This window comes from Cenococcum geophilum (genome assembly GCF_001692895.1).
Source record: "Cenococcum geophilum 1.58 unplaced genomic scaffold K441scaffold_79, whole genome shotgun sequence".
NCBI classification, from domain to species: Eukaryota; Fungi; Ascomycota; class Dothideomycetes; order Gloniales; family Gloniaceae; genus Cenococcum; species Cenococcum geophilum.
Window position 1 is genome coordinate 318,843 of NW_027137637.1, and position 17,964 is coordinate 336,806.

At 50.1% G+C, this 17,964-nt stretch overlaps 4 protein-coding genes across 4 annotated transcripts; 1 reads left to right on the forward strand and 3 right to left on the reverse strand.

Moving 5' to 3' along the window:
- Positions 1-1,981: 1,981 nt before the first annotated feature.
- Positions 1,982-5,959, reverse strand: K441DRAFT_682310 (uncharacterized protein; the record flags this gene model as incomplete). Its single annotated transcript, XM_067651557.1, has 4 exons — positions 1,982-2,002; positions 2,058-3,548; positions 3,604-3,793; positions 3,855-5,959. 4 exons carry the CDS (start codon positions 5,957-5,959, stop codon positions 1,982-1,984), a joined length of 3,807 nt encoding a protein of 1,268 aa, XP_067497292.1.
- A 1,195-nt stretch (positions 5,960-7,154) lies between these two features.
- Positions 7,155-11,297, reverse strand: K441DRAFT_592282 (two-component osmosensing histidine kinase; the record flags this gene model as incomplete). The annotated part of the gene is made up of 4 exons (XM_067644868.1): positions 7,155-7,481; positions 7,535-7,666; positions 7,720-10,340; positions 10,394-11,297. The coding sequence occupies 4 exons, from the start codon at positions 11,295-11,297 to the stop codon at positions 7,155-7,157; spliced, it is 3,984 nt and encodes a 1,327-aa protein (XP_067497293.1).
- Positions 11,298-12,479: 1,182 nt separating this feature from the next.
- K441DRAFT_709159 (uncharacterized protein) lies at positions 12,480-14,880 on the reverse strand. Its single transcript, XM_067653832.1, has 4 exons — positions 14,529-14,880; positions 14,045-14,476; positions 13,691-13,989; positions 12,480-13,593 (listed from the first exon to the last, which is right to left on the reverse strand). The coding sequence occupies exons 1-4, from the start codon at positions 14,590-14,592 to the stop codon at positions 12,889-12,891; spliced, it is 1,500 nt and encodes a 499-aa protein (XP_067497294.1). The 5' UTR covers positions 14,593-14,880; the 3' UTR covers positions 12,480-12,888.
- A 1,994-nt stretch (positions 14,881-16,874) lies between these two features.
- Positions 16,875-17,658, forward strand: K441DRAFT_592218 (uncharacterized protein; the record flags this gene model as incomplete). Its single annotated transcript, XM_067644866.1, has 3 exons — positions 16,875-17,191; positions 17,251-17,374; positions 17,440-17,658. The coding sequence occupies 3 exons, from the start codon at positions 16,875-16,877 to the stop codon at positions 17,656-17,658; spliced, it is 660 nt and encodes a 219-aa protein (XP_067497295.1).
- Between the last annotated feature and the right edge of the window lie 306 nt (positions 17,659-17,964).

The window sequence follows — 17,964 nt, forward strand, 5'->3', positions numbered from 1 at the left end:
GGTAATATAAGCTTTAGATAATATAAATGACTTAGTTAATTAAAGCACTAATATAGTAAAAGGGGCGTGTAAGCCTATATCATTAGATTGTCTATTAATAAGGATCTAAAGCTAAAGAAAGGAAAGAAGAAGAATAGTAGTACCGCTTAAAGTTATATATAATTATCAGCTACGTAACTACCTACCATTCTCTACTATAATCTGCCTATAACGAAGCCTTGTAGTATATACTACGGTAGACTTATTAATAGGCTAGGTATATAGGTAAATATAATAATACAATTTAACTATAGAGTAAGCGCCTAATACTGACGGTACCCCTTCACAGTAAGTAACTACTACGCCCTTACCCGAGCCCACCGTGTAATCCTCATGGATGAGACGGATTCAACGTCCCCCGACCCCCAATTGGAAGCATCGACGAACCCTCACGATCGACGAACGAGCGAGCGAACGAACGAACAAATATACCCCTTCCCAACCCTTAGGGCGATCGCCCGCGGAGCATGCGGTCACTCACCGGTTAACCGCACTATACTGCCTGGTAGCCTAGATAACGACTACACGGTTTTACGGTCTCCTCTCTACGGACTGGTCCCTCCTAGAGGGGGTGGCAACTCGGGCCCAGGTGGAAAAGATTCCTGGAGCACACACATAGTATCCCGCTCGCCTTTCGGTATTGCGGTTACGGATAAATCCGTTACGCCTTCGATAGGCTGTAGGCGGGGGGGACGGCGTATATAGTAAACAATAATCCACAAGAGATGGCGCGTATAGGGGACGGTTAAGACAGGAAACTATAGCATACGGCAATTAACGCAGAGCCTAGCTAGGACGTAGTGAACCCCAGCTCTAGCTCTAGGTGAGCCAGGAAAAGTAGTTACCACAGATATCTAAGATCCAGCGGAGGTCAGGACGTAGCCGCTGGCTACGTGCGGGGGCCGGCCCGGGGGGGGGGGGCAAACCGGGTTTTTTCATCCTACTGAGGTGGCTCATAGGGTTTTTCCCTCCAAAATACGAGGGGTTTTCCCTGTATAATACACACTTTCCCCTACGTGCGGAGTAGTCTGCGTGGGCCTAAATAGGATCCGTCTCAGACGTTAATCAAAGAATAATATATATAATTGCTTAAATAAAGAGGCGTTAACACTTCTGTTACTTACGTTAGGCATAAGAGAAAATAAACTTAGGCAATCTTAATTTGGCTCTTGTTTATCTTAGTTTAGCTAAGCTTAGCACCCAGAAGATGAAAGTTGGAAAAAAGTGTTGGACGATCGCAAGTGGCAGGCCGCGTAGAGGCTTCTACAGCCTAGATGAGCCGTTCTGATTAAAACAGCCAATAGCACTCCGAAACTCATTGGCGGAATGCAGCCTGAACGAGTCTTTATTCCACACAGCCCTTCGTGAAGCTAGTGCTCGCTATAGAAATGTAACGCCGTTAAAAAACTCCACCCACTATTTTCAATCTCTCGAGCGCAGAACATATACGAAGCCGGAAAAAAGCCGCGCCAGAATCCACAAACGCCATTCACAGCACAGCACCCGCCAATGTTGTAGACCGTGAAAGTCCAGGGGTATCATGTTCCTGCCGCCGTAAATCCAGAAGAACCCCACGCCAGAACAACCTAAAAACTCCTTCTAGAAGCGCCAACACACGATGATAAGGAAAGACATACTAAACAGAAACTATATTCCAAAAAAATTTCGTGCTGCGGTTTTGAAAACACGCAAAACTACGTGAGAAGGGGATCTAAGTGCAAGCCATGCAAGGCTAAAAGCTGTTCCACATGGAGTACTGATGCTATGTATGCTAAAACACGGACGAATGAGGCAGTAAATATGCCTCTATGAGAGCGAACGTCCTGAAATATAACTGATGCATCTACACGAGAGGAATTCTCCGGCTCAGCTGAACTGAAAAAAGAGATCTCACGGAGATAACTCAACCGCCAAAACACCCAAGCATCCTGGTATTGGGCAATTAGAAGCTGCTCCTGACGCCCTGTGTTTAACTTGTCAGAAGGAATACATTGCCTGAGGCAGTTGGAATAACTTACAAACAGGTATGCCAGCTCCCGTTCACCAAGCCTAGAAATGGAGCGTCCTGCATTCTCATCCAGGGCAGTAGAAATAAGCTCACGCTTCTTCTCTTGCAGTGCGATGATGCGATCTTCAACGGTATTCTCAATCAGAATGCGATGAACATAGACACGGCGTTGCTGCATAATGCGGTGGGCACGATCAATAGCCTGGTCCTCTACGAAAGGGTTCCAGAACGGATCGAGGATAATGACTTGAGAAGCCTTGTTTAGGTTGAGCCCTGCATTGCCTGCCTTGAGCGAAATGAGCATGACCTTGCACTCGGCCTTCTCCATGAAGTCACTGACAGCATCAGCACGATCGTTGGCTTTCATGCTACCGTCGTAGCGCTCGTAGCTCCACTTTTCATTAGAAAGAGGGACCTCAAGTAGATCGAGCAGCGAAGTAAACTGGCTGAAAATGATGGTCTTCTCTGTAGGGTCGTTCTCCTGAATCTCGTGGAGAATTTGCATAGTCTTCTCGATCTTGGCGCTGGTTTGCCAATTTCGCTGAAGACGACGAAGATAGTGGGTCTTGGCGGCTCGATTGCGAAGGGACTCTTTCTTAAGCTGTGCGAGGGTTTTCTTGGGTGCCTTCTCCTTTCCCTTGCCTTTGCGTTTACTCTTCTTGATCTTGGGCTTCACGTCCTGAGCTAGCTCGAAGCCATCGCTGTCACTCAACTCATCCGGAACAATGAATCCGTTCAACGTCTCGTCTTCCTCCGAGTCCTCTGAGTCATAGTCATCCGTGTCTGAGCCGTCATCAGATACGGCCTCCATCTCCTTACGCTCTTCGTCTGACAGTTTCTCAGGCATATGGACCTTCTTAAAGTGTTTGTAGTTGGTCACCTTCTTAGGCTCTACTTTCTCCCGACACTGCGGACACTTTGGAGTACTGGACTCATCGCCAGCAGCGATGGCTCGCGAAGGATCCGTAATCTTCGCGAAACACTCCCCACAAGTATTGTGACCGCAGGGGATGAAGATGGTTGGGTTCTCCACTCCATCATAACATATGGGGCATTCAAACCCCTCTTGTTCTTTGAGACGCGCCACAACATCTTCGCTAAGCTGAGATGCCAAAGCCATCATAGCATCCTCGGATAAATCTTGCGTTGCTGCATCTACGCTTAGATCATTAATCAAATGCGGATGACAGCAAGCCTGGCGAAGCCGAAGGAGGAGGACGAGGACGTTGCCATAATTCCTGCCAACAGTTCCTTGTCTAAGATAACGGTTGAAAGTGATTTGTGACTTAGTCTCCAGCCCGCGATAAAGAGTCTCCTCGTCTTCGCTAAAGATAACATGTTGCTTCTCCACGTGTTTCGGAGGGATCGTGATGATTGGTCGGCCATCAATTAGAGAGTCTTTGGTGCGGCGAAGAAGAATCGCCTTCAGCAAAACTTGCAATTTCTTCATCGCAGCTGTATTCTCCCCGCGGTTAGAGGACTTTAATGGCCTTCCGAAGTGCTATTACTGGTGTTAGAACAACATTGAACAAGTCAATTTACAGAGGCCAACCTACGACATTGAATTGCTGCTGATCATTGTATGGCCGAATGCGTAAGAAATGAATGAGGGAGTACAGGTCGTCAATGGTGTTCATCATTGGAGTTCCTGTCATGCAGAAGCGATAGAGTGATTGCAATTCGCAAGCGGCTTGAGCATTTAGCGTAGCCTTGTTCTTGATACATTGAGCCTCGTCGATAATGATCCTGAAGCATAAAATGAGTATATCGTATGTTTGACCCCTTCCGGAATCAAGGCACGACTCACCTGTACCACTTGCATTCATCACCAAGGAGCGCGAGTTTTTCTCTTTTGGTGGGTACACGGCTGGGATTGGCGGCAAGAGCCACTCCCCATTCCCTCTTCTTCTTCATCTCCTGTCCAAGAGTGCCGAATGTTGTTAGAACCACATCGTAAGTACGCAGCTTGTTGAAGTCATGTTTTTTGCCGTTACCATGGTAAACATGCACGCTGAGGGCGTAACGGTCTTTTACTTTACTCTGGATTTCACGTTCCCACTGCCTCATTAGCGCGACCGGGGCGATAATGAGGGTTGTTTTACGCATGGGATCTTCAGACGGTCGGTCTAGGATCAGAGCTAGGGCTTGCACGGTCTTTCCTAAACCCATGTCGTCCGCAAGTACCCCCCCTTTGTTGGACCCCTCCTCCATTTTCTTGAGCCATGTTAAGCCAAGTTTTTGGTGTTCCATCAATTGAGTATTCATTCCTTTTGGTGTTTCTTCGCGCTGCTCAGGAGGGATATCTTCATCTGGCCGAATATTCTCCAGCAGCTTTTTGAGTTCCTCTGGCGTCCTTGCTGGCTCAGACTGATCCCGTAGCTGCTCTATCTTATTAATTTGCGAGGAGATATTTCCTGTGTTGTAGCTCACTGGATAACCCGTTGGGACGCTAAGAGAAGGAAGAGGTCCAAGAGCAAAGCCAGATGTGCCAATAGAGTTTGGCATGTTTAGGAGTGCCGTTAGCTGCTCATCATTTATCGTATCATCGAACATTGCGTCGAAATCAAAGTTTTGCATATTACTGGACTGGCCTTGGTTAGCCTGATAGGCATTGCCGATACTTTGGGGTCCATTATCGCGACTAAAACCAGTTATGGGAGCATATTGCCCATATGTAGGCCCGTTATTGGTCTGCTGCGCTGTGTATGCTAGGTCAAGCTCATCGAAAGGATCTATAGGAAAGCTCCCTGGCATGTTGTTCACTTGTAAGGTCTGAGGTAGATCTGCAAGAGGTGGATTCCACTGTGTGGCGTTTCGGGATATTTCCTGACAGATTCCATTTGGATATGCCGGGCTGTCTTCCGTTAAATCTATATAGTTCTCCGGTGGAGGGAGGGGAGGAAAGGGAGGAGGGGGAGGAGGAGCTGGGTTTTCTCCGAGACTGCCTTGATAGCCTGAACTCCCAAACTGTGGATTGCGATTACCACCCGTCTGGTATATGGTTGGAGCAAGCCCTATGTTTTGATTTGTAAAGTTAAGTCCATAATTTGGTGCAGTTGAATCTGTATGAAAGTAACCGCTAGACGGATGGCTGGGGCTGAGATTTGTGAATGATAGAGCATTGTTTGAATATGCAGCATAAGGAAACGCAGAGGGACTACTTGGTTGCGGAACGTGGGGCCGCGTAGGTAATTGCCTTTGCGGTGGTGCTGTAAACCCAAAACTCGGTGTCTGTTGGACTGTCTGCGGAACGGCTTGGTGTTGCGCTGTCTGCTGGTCTTGCATTGCTCTTCTCCCAGCCCGTTGCCCATCCAAAGCTCTCTGACCTGCAATGTCAGAGCTTCTTCGCAGGAATAATGCGCCATTGCTGTGCTGTTGCTCAAAGCTTCTCTCAGCCTCCTCGAGGGAATCAAGGGACGAAGGTGTGCTAGGGCTGGTAACCGATGGACTCGCGTTGGCACTGAATCGCTTACGTTCCGAGTGCTCTGTACCTGCGTGATTTGCTGTAAAAGTCCTTGATCGCTTGCGAGTGCCTGGATATGGCGCAAGTGGCGAGGATAGAGTGGAGCCTGGAGCAGAACCGCGTACAGATGAGGTTGAGCTTTCGGTCTGAGTCGGATAGCCAGAGTGATTCGTGCCGGCCGAGGAAGTTGTCTGGTTTAATCCATTGTCCAAAATAACTCCATGATTGCTCAATCCGTTATATTGATCGACCCACTCGCCATTCTGGCAGTTCTGGGGCAATCTAGTATAGGGCTGTGGAGCATTGAGGCGGTCTAACAGCTCGCCTAGCTGTGCTTCATATAACGCCTTGTCATCTTCGTAGGTGTCTGAGCCTGGGTCAAGAGTCTCGAGAAGCAATTGTGTGAAGACGATTTCATTTTGAATTTGGTCTGGAGGGAGTGCCGACATGTTTGACGACAGGCTGCGGCTGGAAGCATACGCAGTGCGTTTAGGAGAGGGCCTCGGGAGAGTGTAGGACCTGGGGCTCTAGAGAAGTGAGCAAGAAGTAAATAGATCTAGGCGAATAGAGTCTGGCACCACCGGACTCTATCAAATTGTTGGAACGGCAGAGGCCCTAGACTTCGTCATCCAGGGGAGCGGTATTCAGCAAAGGAAGGTGCGGCGATTACAAAATAAGAAAGTGCCGGAGCACGAACCGATGCCCGAAGAAGAAACGAAGAAATAAGCAAAGAGAGACGTAGGCGCGGTGGCCGTTATATGATTGTTGGGTGTAGAAGGGGGTTCAGCAGGAGCGGCCAGCTTGATCGGATCGGGTGTTGACTGAGGCAAACGCCACACTATCACACTATCAGTTGGGAGCGACTTTTCTTCACCGGAACCGCTCGATTCTCGTGCCACGCTCGCCAATAGCGATGCTTCACCGAAGGCAGGCGGCAACATGATCGTTTTCGGCTGAAAGTAAGGCGCGGTACGCTGCATATCACTCCATATTCCTCCTTATCCCTTGTTGTTCGCCCTGCAGCCTGATGTGCTGGAGTCTACAGAAAGTTTCACGAACCCAACCCAGCCTCCGCCTTCTGCATTATGCAACTATGGGGCCTCCCAGAGCCATTTGGCTAATCGTTCCTCGTCATTCCTACATACACGCACTCTGCGGATCTGTGCCTAATAAGATGAACGGTGGTAATTGTGTATAGAGAAGCTTGAAAACCATCGGACACCGACCTCGAACCAAAACGACATTGGGAGAAAAGAACACGAATCAGAAGCAAGCCATGGCCTGCAGTTCATGAAACCAAAATGCCCATAGAAAAAATGATCCCTCTCAACAACAACATGCACGTCCGCTTAAAACCACCCGAGACACCAGTAAGTCTCGTTACGATACTAACGCCTAAAAATAGAATCAAAACATCGCTGTTCAAACTGAGTCCATCCCTCTTCCAAATGTTTCTTGGATGCAACCACGCACTTTGGGTATCCGCGAATTGAATACATCGACACCTTCGACCGCCATTCCGATGACGGTATCGGACGAAATTGTCTCTACATCTGATGTGATGGAAACTGTTTGACTATGCCGTGTATATTGTGGCAAAATCACTCAACTACTGTGGGATCGAAGGAGAAGCTACGTGCTATGTCAGCATATCTGAACAAAAAAAATTTCAACCTTGGAAAGATTACTCACTCTATCAACTGAGTCGGACTGGTCCGCTGCTAACAGCGAGGGGCTCTCAGCAGCGGCCCCTCTTTCTGTAAAAACTCTAGCCTCCAAATACGGCCTTCGAGGAGTACCCTTGGGCGTAGCATTGGGACTGCCTTGGGCCAAATTGATGTCTGGAGCCTGCATATGCTCAATCGAGTGGCGTTGCTCGTTATTGTGTTCCAGAAGAGCACCGCCAAGCGTAGCACATCTCAGGATGGTTTGTATGAGTTGGTTCTGTTTCAGCGGTTTCGATAGATAATCCTGTCCAAATTAGGCTTTATTGAAAATGTGGCGGAGCTGAGGGAGAGACATACATCCATCTGCGCCGAAAGACACTTCTCACGATCGCCAACCATGGCATGCGCGGTTAGAGCGATAACAGGAGTGGGCGAAAGACCATTCTCACGCTCCCATTCACGAATCTTGGCCGTCGCCTCAAACCCGCCCTATGACTCATGTCAGTAATTTTCGCACAGCTTCCTCAGGGATCCTCAATTACCATAACAGGCATCTGGACGTCCATCAAGACGACGTCATATCTCTTTCTCCGGATATGGTCGAATGCTTCCAGTCCATTGTTTGCCACTGTGACCGTGTGGTGATATTTCTCTAAAATTTTCACTGCCAACCGTTGGTTGACAGCATTGTCTTCTGCGAGAAGGATATTAAATGATTTGGAATGATCGGAAACTGATGGCGCTGCTCTGCCATCCAGTGCAGGAATTAACGCATTGCCTAGATCGATTGGAAGGCAAGGCGTAGTCATGTAGCTTGAAATACCATCTTCAAGGGCGGATTTAAGACTAATCGACACTCTTGGTGTTAGCATGACTAGCGGAATATACTTGAATCGCTCCGCTACTCTCAGCTGCCTGGCAGTCTTGTTGCAATCCACAATGACGCAGTCGTAGGCAACGCCAGAAGGCGTCTTCATGTCTGGAATAGGAACTTCCTCAGCGGTCTTCACGACGTGAGGAATGAGATCTAAAGCCTTGAGGTGTTCGACTACCTCACCTCCACAACCAGTGTGCCCTTGGTCGACAAAGAGCACTGTGTGTTTGTTGTATGGGTGGAGCTGAGTTTTAATGGCGCTGAGGTCCGGATTGCCAAGGTGGACTCTGCAAGTGAAGTAAAAAGTACTGCCCTTTCCATAATCTGAAGTAACCCACATTTGCCCTCCCATGAGTGTCACGAGGCGTTTTGATATGGATAGTCCGAGACCCGTGCCGCCAAATTTCCGGGTAGTTGAACCATCGGCTTGCTGGAAAGTATCGAAGATGAGATTCAACTTGTCTCCGTGGATTCCAATACCAGTATCGGACACAGCAAATTTGAACACATATTGGTCTGGACCACAACTGGCTTGTGACGCCATCGAGATGGCGACCTTGACCTCGCCATGCTCAGTAAATTTGATGGCATTACCGACTAGGTTCAGGATGATTTGTCTCAGTCGGAAAGAGTCACCGACGACATAGTCGGGAACAGAGCTGTCAACCTCGTATGCAAGATTCAATCTCCTCTCATTCGCCCTTGAAGCCAAAGACTTGAGAGCGTTGAAGATAGTCCCACGCAACGAGAACGGAATCTCCTCCATAACCATCCTGTTTGCTTCAATCTTGCTAATATCAAGAATATCATCAATGATTGTGAGAAGCTGACCGGCAAGGTTGTGGACGATGGTAAGCATCTCTCGCTGCGAATGTGTCAGATCTGTGTCCAGCGTGAGTTGTGTCATGCCAATAATCCCGTTCATTGGTGTTCGTATTTCATGGCTCATATTCGCCAGGAATTCGGATTTTGTTTTGTTGGCTAGCTCAGCTGCTTCCCTTGCCGCAGTGTTTCTTTGGATACTTTCGCGAAGGCTTGACACCATCTGATTGATCTTTCGCTTAAGCTCGTCCATTTCGCCGGAAGCTTCCACAGTAATCTGTGTGAATTTTCCTTCCATTGCCGCATTGGTAATGTCTCCAAACGCGCGAACCTGAGATGTGAGATTTTGGGCCATGGTGTTCACGTCGGTTGTGATCTCTTTCCATCGTCCATCAATGTCCCGGACGTCGGCCTGGCCACCCATCTTTCCGTCGACGCCCACGTCTCGGGCTACACGTTTCACAGCGAGCGACCAATCGTCCAGACGGGTAACCATGTCGTTGATGGTATCTTTCAACAATCGAATTTCCCCTTCAGCATCCACGTGGACTCTTCGAGTCATGTCTCCCTTCGCTATAGCTTGAGTAACCTCCGAAATACTTCGCACTTGGAGGGTAAGGTTCTGCGCCATAGTGTTGACGTTGTCAGTTAGATCTTTCCATTTGCCTTCGACATTCTCGACTTGCGCTTGGCCTCCAAGAATACCGTCTGTGCCGACTTCACGGGCGACCTTGCTCACTTCTAGGGCGAAGGTGTTGAGCCTGTCCACCATGGTGTTGATGGTAATCTTCAAAGATAGGATTTCGCCTTGAACCTCTGCCTTCACTTTCTTGCTAAGATCACCCCTTGCCACAGCCGTAGTGACTTCTGCAATCTCTCGCACCTGAGTGGTAAGGTTCATTGCCATGCCGTTGACATTCTCCGTCAGGTCTTTCCATGTGCCCTCAACACCATGAACGGTAGCTTGACCACCTAGTCGACCTTCTGAGCCGACTTCTCGGGCAATTTTTGTGACCTCGTGGGCGAATTGCTGGAGCTGGTCCACCATGGAATTGATAGTCCTCTTGAGTTCTAGAATTTCGCCCTTGCATTCGGCCTCCACTTTGCGTGTCAGATTACCCTGAGCAACCGCGGTGGTGACCTGTGCGATGTCGCGCACTTGTGTGGTCAAATTAGACGCCATGGCATTGACGTTGACAGTGAGGTCATTCCACATTCCCTGGACGCCTTCGATTTGAGCTTGCCCACCGAGGACACCCTCAGTGCCGACATCGCGAGCAACTCTAGTCACTTCGGTGGCGAAGGAGCGAAGTTGATCCACCATGGTATTTATAGTTTGTTGAAGTTGTAAAATTTCGCCGCGAGCAGGTCGCTCGATCTTCCTGCTCAGGTCTCCATGGGCTACCGCGGTAGTCACTACCGCAATTTCACGCACTTGGTCTGTTAGATTCTTGGCCATAACGTTGACTGTAATCTGTCAGTAAATATATCACAATGACTAGGGCAAGTATAAATCATACCACTATCAGTAAGTTCCGCCCATATACCATCAACGCCGGGCAGGTTGGCCTGTCCACCCAAGCGTCCTTCAGTACCGACTTCCTTGGCAAGATATGTAACCTGGCTAGCGAAATCCTGCAACTGGTCAACCATCTTATTGATTGTGCGTTTGAACGTGGTGATTTCCGGGTCCATTTCTTTAGCGTGTATTAAAACCTTTTTGCTCAAATCGCCATTAGCAACGGCTGTGACAATATTGCCAATCTCTCTGAGCGCTTTTTGGAAAGCCAAGTTGGCTTGTTGATGTTTGCCCAATTCCCTCTTTAATGCGCCGATGTCCTCAATGCCATGCCCGAATGCAATGTCCTGATTCTTCAATTGTTTGTTGACTTCCTGACTAAGGTTGTCAATGTGTTCCCGTTGATTTTTGATCTGGTCGGCCTGCTTGTTGAGATGGTCTCGTAGGTAGCCTAGTTGTTCTTCAGTGAGCGCTGCAGTTGGTGCTTGCGGTTCGCCATTGTTCGGTCCCTTTGCTGAGAGCCAGTTGGTTACCCAACTTGCGCGTTGCTCCTTATTGGAACCAGAAATCCGACGTGCAAGCGGACCACCGTTCCGTGGACTCGGGAGTGACGCATCGTTCGAAAAAGGCGAGCCAAAGCCTGATTCACCAGGAGTAATTGGGAAGGTGCGGTTGTTGACCGTGCTAGCTTTTACTTCGAGGTATTGAATGCGGGCAGCAAGAGCTGAGAGTTCCCGTTCGAGGACTTTCTTTTCGGCGCTGTCAGGGCCGGGAAGGCTTATGTTGTTGAGTTTTGAGCCATTTACAGCGATCTGGCGGGGGAATGAAGAATCTACGACGGGATCGTGTTGGTTGGCAAGATTGGAGATGAAGTCCGCGAGAGCTGCGGAGGTGTCGTGCTGCATCGTGGTGCAAGAGAGACTGGACGTGCCCTACGCTGGCATTTGGGCAGAAGCAACGGCGATAGAATGCGCTATAGTCGAGGGTTGTGATAATATAACGCAGAAAAAGGCCCGTGGGAATCGGTGCACAGGTGTCGTTGCTGCGAAGATTCCAACAAGGCTTTAGGACAAGGGGGTGTTGTTCCCCGCTGGCAGGCAGCGTGGATGGAGATGAAGTCAACGAAAAGTTGGCAGGCAGGGCCCTCCAAGGGCTTTAGCGGCGAAAGGAACAGGTGGGAGGGAGGTTGACAGTAACCTTTCAACAGATTTCACGATACACTTGAGGAGTGTGGGAACGAGAAGGGGCATGAGCAGCACGAAGCCCCCTCAAGATACACGATCGGCGATAAATTCACATTACTCCAGTTAGCAAAGCTCCCGTCCAACAGCGACCTTGAGCACGCTAGCAGCAGCGGCGCTGTGCTGGGCTGCTTTGCCGAGGGGCGGGCGAGAGGAGCGCCGTGGGAGCAACAGCCACCGGTGTCTGCCGTCTTTGTCTACAACACACGCCAGTGACAGGAGGGGAGATTACGGGAGTTACATTCTCCTTTTATGCGCCCCATGTGCGCTGCTGACGGCGGAATGGCTTTTGGGCTCTGAAGGAGGAGGGAGGTGTGTGGCCGCCCGTCGAGGCATGCAAGCCGTCTGGGTGTCACCACCAAGCTCTGGATGATGTCAACGGCAAGCGGCCCCTGTTCCGCGCTGTCAAACGGGGCGTGGTGCAATAAGATCTGGTGGAGGGAAGGGTGAAGCTTTCACCGGGGCTCCATGTGCGGCGTGACCTGTGCGAATTGTCTGGATTCGTCCAGCACCGTGAGGCTATCACGGCATTCCTGCCCGAGTAAAGGAGAGCAAAAGGCTGCCTCTGCACGTCCGCCTAGTCTTTGCTTGCCCTTGCCTCGCTACTGCAACTGGACATTTAGCTCTGGATCGGCACAGCGAACGCAGAAACCGTCGCTTGGCCATCGTTACTCTCCCCCGGCTCCGTTTTGAGGAAGGGTGCTCGCGCTGAAATAAGATGCTTGTTGATCCTCCCCACAAAAGGCATAGCAAATTTCTTTTTTCGATGCTGCTCAGGGTCTCTTTACATGCACGCTAGTGAGCCGCTAAGAAAGCTGGGGATGCAGTTTTTGTTCAAAGGCTTTAATTACCACTTGGACCGAGTAAAATATAGTTTCTGGGAATTTTGTGTACAGAAGCAGTTTGTATATACACGAATAGGGCAAAGCGTCTTCAGTTGCAGTTTTAAATCTCTCCTGCCTCCTGCCCTCACCTGCAAGCTAGAAGGCCCTCAAGCGACCATCAGCCCTGAAACAAATTACGGTACGCGTCCAGCGCAGGCGGTCAAATGTGGACATGTACGTATAGCTAGCCATCCTTCATGCCATGCCGCGCTGTGTAGATGCCGAACTTCCTGTACAAGCACGGCCTGCCTACCTGCAGCAGTAATACTTCTGCGTGCCTTCTAAGCGCCTCAACACCACGTTGCGATATCCCGTATTCCTTGCCGAAGATCTTCTGCTGATCCTAAAATATGCACTGTGGTCGCAAACAGCTATTTCCTAACCTTCTTGGCGTGCATCACCAGATTCTCAATCACTCCTTCAAATGCCTCCTTGTCTCCGATAGCACTTTCCATGCGCTTCGTCCAGTATGTGAATACCTCGTCCGCACGTTCTCGTAATTCTGCTAGATATTTGACATGGGCCCGTAGCTCGTCATTAGTAAAGTTGTTGAGCGCTGCGTCAGTTGTTGAGCACAGCATGGTTGTGGAACTAATGTCTAGCTGAGGAGGTGGGGGTGGTCCACGTCTCTTCCGTTCAGTCTTCGAGGCCGGTGAATCCACGGAAGCTGAGGATGCATTGCCCTGTTTGATCCGTGCAATTGCTCCATTTGCGCGGTCGTCGGATGAAGGCCGAGGAGATCTTTCGCCAGCGATGTTGATCGACGGCAAAATAAGCTTCTTTTGCTTGCTTGCCGGTAGAATCTCATCAAGATCGACAGGGACTCCGAGAGATACAAGGAAAAGACGCCGAATTCGCGAGCGTACCCAGTTCGGTGGCTGTAGAGGCGGAGGGGCAACTAATTGAGACCATAGGGAAAGGCTTCGCTCTGAAAGGAATATAGATCGATCTTCACCTATATTCTCTTTCGAGATAGTGGGGATATGTTCCGCTGACGGGAAAAGCTCATCCACATATGGTAGTGTTGCATTGATGATTTGGTCGAGTGATGTGAGCTTATCGAAATCAAGTATTGGCTAATGAGGCAAAGACCCGTTAGTTGCTGATAACATCACCGCAGACAGGATATAGCAATGCATCACTGATCTCGTAGTTGAATATCTCTTGACTTACAGGGCCCGGTAAGGAGGCGGGTACAGTATGATGATCAGGGGGATTTTCAAATGCAGTTTCCGCCTGCCTCTCTCCTTGTTGAAATCCATCAAAGTCTCCGAAATCATCTCCTTCACTGCCTTTCTCGAAATCATCAAAGTCATCACCGAATTCGCCGTCGCCGTCTCCGTCGTCATCACTTCTATCGTCATCATTGCTATGCTCATTTAACGCCGCAGCACGCCCATCTGAATTGCCGGCGTCGTCGTATTCTTGGTCGTTTAGGGAAGGAGATCTATTCATCGAGGCAGTTGGCGATCCTTGCTCCGTCAATCGCACGCTGGAAGCAAGGAATACGAAATTACATTGGCTTACCTTCACTCTTCCTTTGTGGTGGTTGGGGGGCTTTGAGAATCACATCTGGAACAGCGTCTGCCGCACGAACCTTGTGGGCGATAGTGCCAGGAATGTCCCCATGGCTAGGCTCCTCCGGATCCACCTTCTCTACGACAGTCATAGGTATAGGTGTGCCGCCTGGAGTTATAGGGCGGTCCTCAGGGCGGAGCCTTGAAGCGCTGCGACTCCTAGCTCCCTCGGGAACGACTTCCACCTCGTCAGGTACTGCGTCTTGAGTTCTCTTCTTGTAAGCCTCTGTTCCAGGAACTTCGCCGTAGCTTGGTTGGTCGTCGACTCTTTCGACTCTAGTGATAGGAATCGGCGAATTGGCATTTGATCGGTCGGCTTGATCCGGAGGGAGCTGTCGGCCTTCTGATGCATCTGAGAAATGCTCGTCGCTTTCGGAGGACTCTGATGAGTTGATGGTTAGCTTAGGCTTGAAAAGCTCACTGGCAAGTCAAACCTAGCTCATGTGCACCGGGATCCTCTAACTCCACGCTCTTACGGGGAGGCGAAAGTTCACTCATAGTTGGTGATAGAACGAAGAGATGTAGATAGCAGCGCGGGGGAGTGGTGTTTTGGGGGAAAGGTGTTTTGTAGGGCAAATAATGTCCACAAGCCCGTAAAGATTGAGGGGTCAAGTTATGTCGAGTGGGGGACGGAGTATAACAGGTGGTGGTGGAGGAGGAAGTCTAAGGCTACGAATAGGATGGTGAGTTTGGTCAAAGAGAGGAGGAAGTCTAGGGCTGTGCAGTGGCGATACGTAGTTGGACAAGAACAGGTCGGGCACCGCTGCCTCGCGATTCCAAGTTGGTTCTCTTGGGGTGATCGGGAACCTCCGTGGCCCCATTGGAGTCAAGCTCGCAAGCACTTGGTTCGGAGTTATAGTTTCGCCGCGCTCTCCAAAACACGTCTAGCAGCAATGAGCGTCGATCCAGGTGAAGGAAGCAGTGCGCGTGAATTACCGTTCTGCATCCTGCATCCTGGCCGCTTCCAAAACCTTTACGTCGCAATCACCTCCTCTCTTGATCCCACCGTCTCCAACACGTCATCTGCAGCTCCAGCTGCACCGGTGGGTACTTGCATTCCTCGCAGAATCCCCAGCTCGGCCATCCATGACAAGAATTCTCACAAATATTGCAGGGACGCTTCAACCATAAGACAAGGCAAAATGTCGGACAATAAGCCCACCTTTAACTTTGGTGGCGCCGCTGGGAACAACAATTCGAACTCCCCCTTCGCATCTAAGCCGACTGGGAGTCTGTTTGGGGGAGGCAACGATGCAAACACTGGACCCGGTTCTTCACCGTTTAACTTAGAAGGAAACAAGCCGCAACCCTCTTTATTCGGCTCCACGGGTGCCCAAAGCACACCGAATACCTCTGGTCCAGGCTTGTTTGGTGGCCAGGCGACGTCTGGACCAGAGCAGCAGAAGTCGTTTGGCGGAAGCACAACACCCAGCACCTTTGGATCAAGTAACACTGGAAATTCCGGAGGCATTTTCGGTGCGGCTAGCACCTCTAATACTACTCCTACTCCATCCTTTTCTTTTGGTCAGAAACCAGCCACTACTTCGGCATCCAGTACCACTGGCAGCCTGTTCAGTGGTGCGACCACATCTACCCCTTCTGCAACCCCTGCGCAGGCACCCTCTGCCAATCTCTTTGGAGCTTCCACCGGTGGCTCAGGATCAGGGTCAGGTTTTGCGGGATTAGGCTCGACCCCATTCGCAGCTTCAGGATCTACGACACCTGCACCAAACAAACCTTCATTGAGTTATGGTTTTGGGTCCACCACGCCTGCAGGACCACCGCCAGGAGGTAATACTGGTAATATTTTTGGTAATCAAGGTAACCAAGCCACTTCCGGCGCCCAGCAGGCTCCTTCCAGTGTCTTTGGGAGCAAACCGTCCACTGCTTCCTCTGCTCCTACACCGAGTCTATTTGGAGCTGCTGGCTCAAGTACCTCAAACCTCTTCGGTGGAAATGCGAATAAGCCCGCTCAGCAGGCACCTGGATCCCTTTTCAACCCGAACAAACCTGCAACCAGCACCGCGCCATCAGAACCAGGTACCCCTTCACAAGGCCCTCAAACAACACAGGCACAGCAGTCCACGGCTACTCGCTCGGGCTTTTTCGGTTTCCAGACACAGAGTTCTAGTACGCAAGGGGCGCAAGCAACACCCAATAAGCCTTTATTTAATCTTGGTGGGGTGACACCCGCTGCTTCCTCCACTCCGAATAACCCACCAGCTTTCTCTCTTAGAGGTCAAACATCCTCAACACCACAATCAGGCACTTCACAAATCGTCACGACAAGCGCTGGGACTACTCCCGGTTTGTTCAATCTGGAAGGCGCTAAGAGCACCCCAACAACCACGTCTGCCGCACCCATGAGCAGTCTGTTCCCTAATATGGGTCAAAGCCAATCAGGAGGAACGCTTGCTGCCGGTGCAGGCCCGGCTATCACCAGCACAACACCGACATCTTCCTTATTCTCTAATCTTGGCAAGCATCCTTCCGCAACGACGACTACACCAGCTGCCGCAGCATCGACGACCGCTGCGTCAACGGCTCTACCGGCCGCTAGTTCAGCTACCGCAACAAGCCTAGGTGCTGCAACGACCAGTGCACCAGCTCCGACCAGCTCTCTCTTCTCAGACCTTGGCGTTAAACCCGCAGCCACATCCGCTTCCCAACCCTCCACATCTGCTGCTGCGCCCGCCACCTCAACAACAGCAACCCTGAATTTCGGCAGCTCGACCGCCGGCCCAGCACCCACAGCCCAATCCCGCTTGAAGAACAAATCCATGGACGAAATCATCACACGCTGGGCGTCTGACCTCTCTAAATACCAGAAAGAATTCCAAGCCCAAGCCGAGCAAGTCGCAATCTGGGACCGCACGCTTGTCGAAAATAGCGATAAGATCTCGAAATTGTACAGCAAGACTTTCCAAGCCGAACGAGATGCAGCTGAAGTAGAGCGACAGCTGACCCTTGTAGAAGGACAGCAGGAGGAGCTGGGCATGTGGCTTGAGCGCTATGAAAAGGAGGTTGACGAGATGATCAAGAACCAGGTTAGGGGGAGAGAGGGACTGCAAGGTCCGGATCAGGAGAGAGAGAGAACGTATGTTCCCAACTCAGTTCTTGAGTTTCTTGCTTCAACATTTATTGATTTATGTATAGATACAAGCTTGCTGAGAAACTGTCCGACCGCCTCAATGAGCTTAACAGGGACCTTACAGAGATGATTGACGAGATCAACGGCGTCTCTCAGACCCTGTCTAAATCTAACAAATCAGATGATCCTGTAAGCTTACCGCTCCCTTTCTCTCTATATTTTGTCTTTCTTGAAACTAACTTGTATATACTTAGCTCTCTCAAGTCGTCCGCGTCCTCAATTCGCATCTTGGCCAACTCCAGGCCATTGATTCTGGCGCCACGGCCCTGCAAGCCAAGATTGCTGCTGCGCAGAAGGAAGGCCAACGTCTGGGCGGCGCCAATGGATGGCAGGAACTTGGATCCGATCCTGCGGAAGACTTCTATCGGAGTTTCAGAGGGAGCAGAACAGAGAGATTTAGTGGTGTGAGTTGAGTGAACTAAATGGGTCGAGGAAATCAGAGACAAAAACTAGAGTAATTTTGTTGAGTTGGAGGTTTTGAGGGCTGAAGTGTGGATATTGCAATCAATAACAGCGAAGGCGAGGGGCTGTTTGTTTACCATCTTGTTTGGTGTCCTTTGCTGGAGTTGATAAAGATAAAATGATGATTTTAGGTGGCGGCTCTCTGGACGCCGGGGTGATCCTGAGTCGTAATGAGATTGCACTGGAATGGAATAGTAAATAGCACTGTAAGATAGGCTGGATAGTCAAGAATCACGATGCAATTTCATTCACTGGAG

Bases quoted from the DNA above. Each gene is read 5' to 3' on its own strand.
- K441DRAFT_709159 (XM_067653832.1), bottom strand. From the start codon at position 14,592: ATGAGTGAACTTTCGCCTCCCCGTAAGAGCGTGGAGTTAGAGGATCCC. The intron at 13,990-14,044 runs GTAAGCCAATGT...TGACGGAGCAAG, and splicing joins ACCACAAAGGAAGAGTGAAG to GATCGCCAACTGCCTCGATG. The intron at 13,594-13,690 runs GTAAGTCAAGAG...TTGCCTCATTAG, and splicing joins CCGCCTCCTTACCGGGCCCT to CCAATACTTGATTTCGATAA.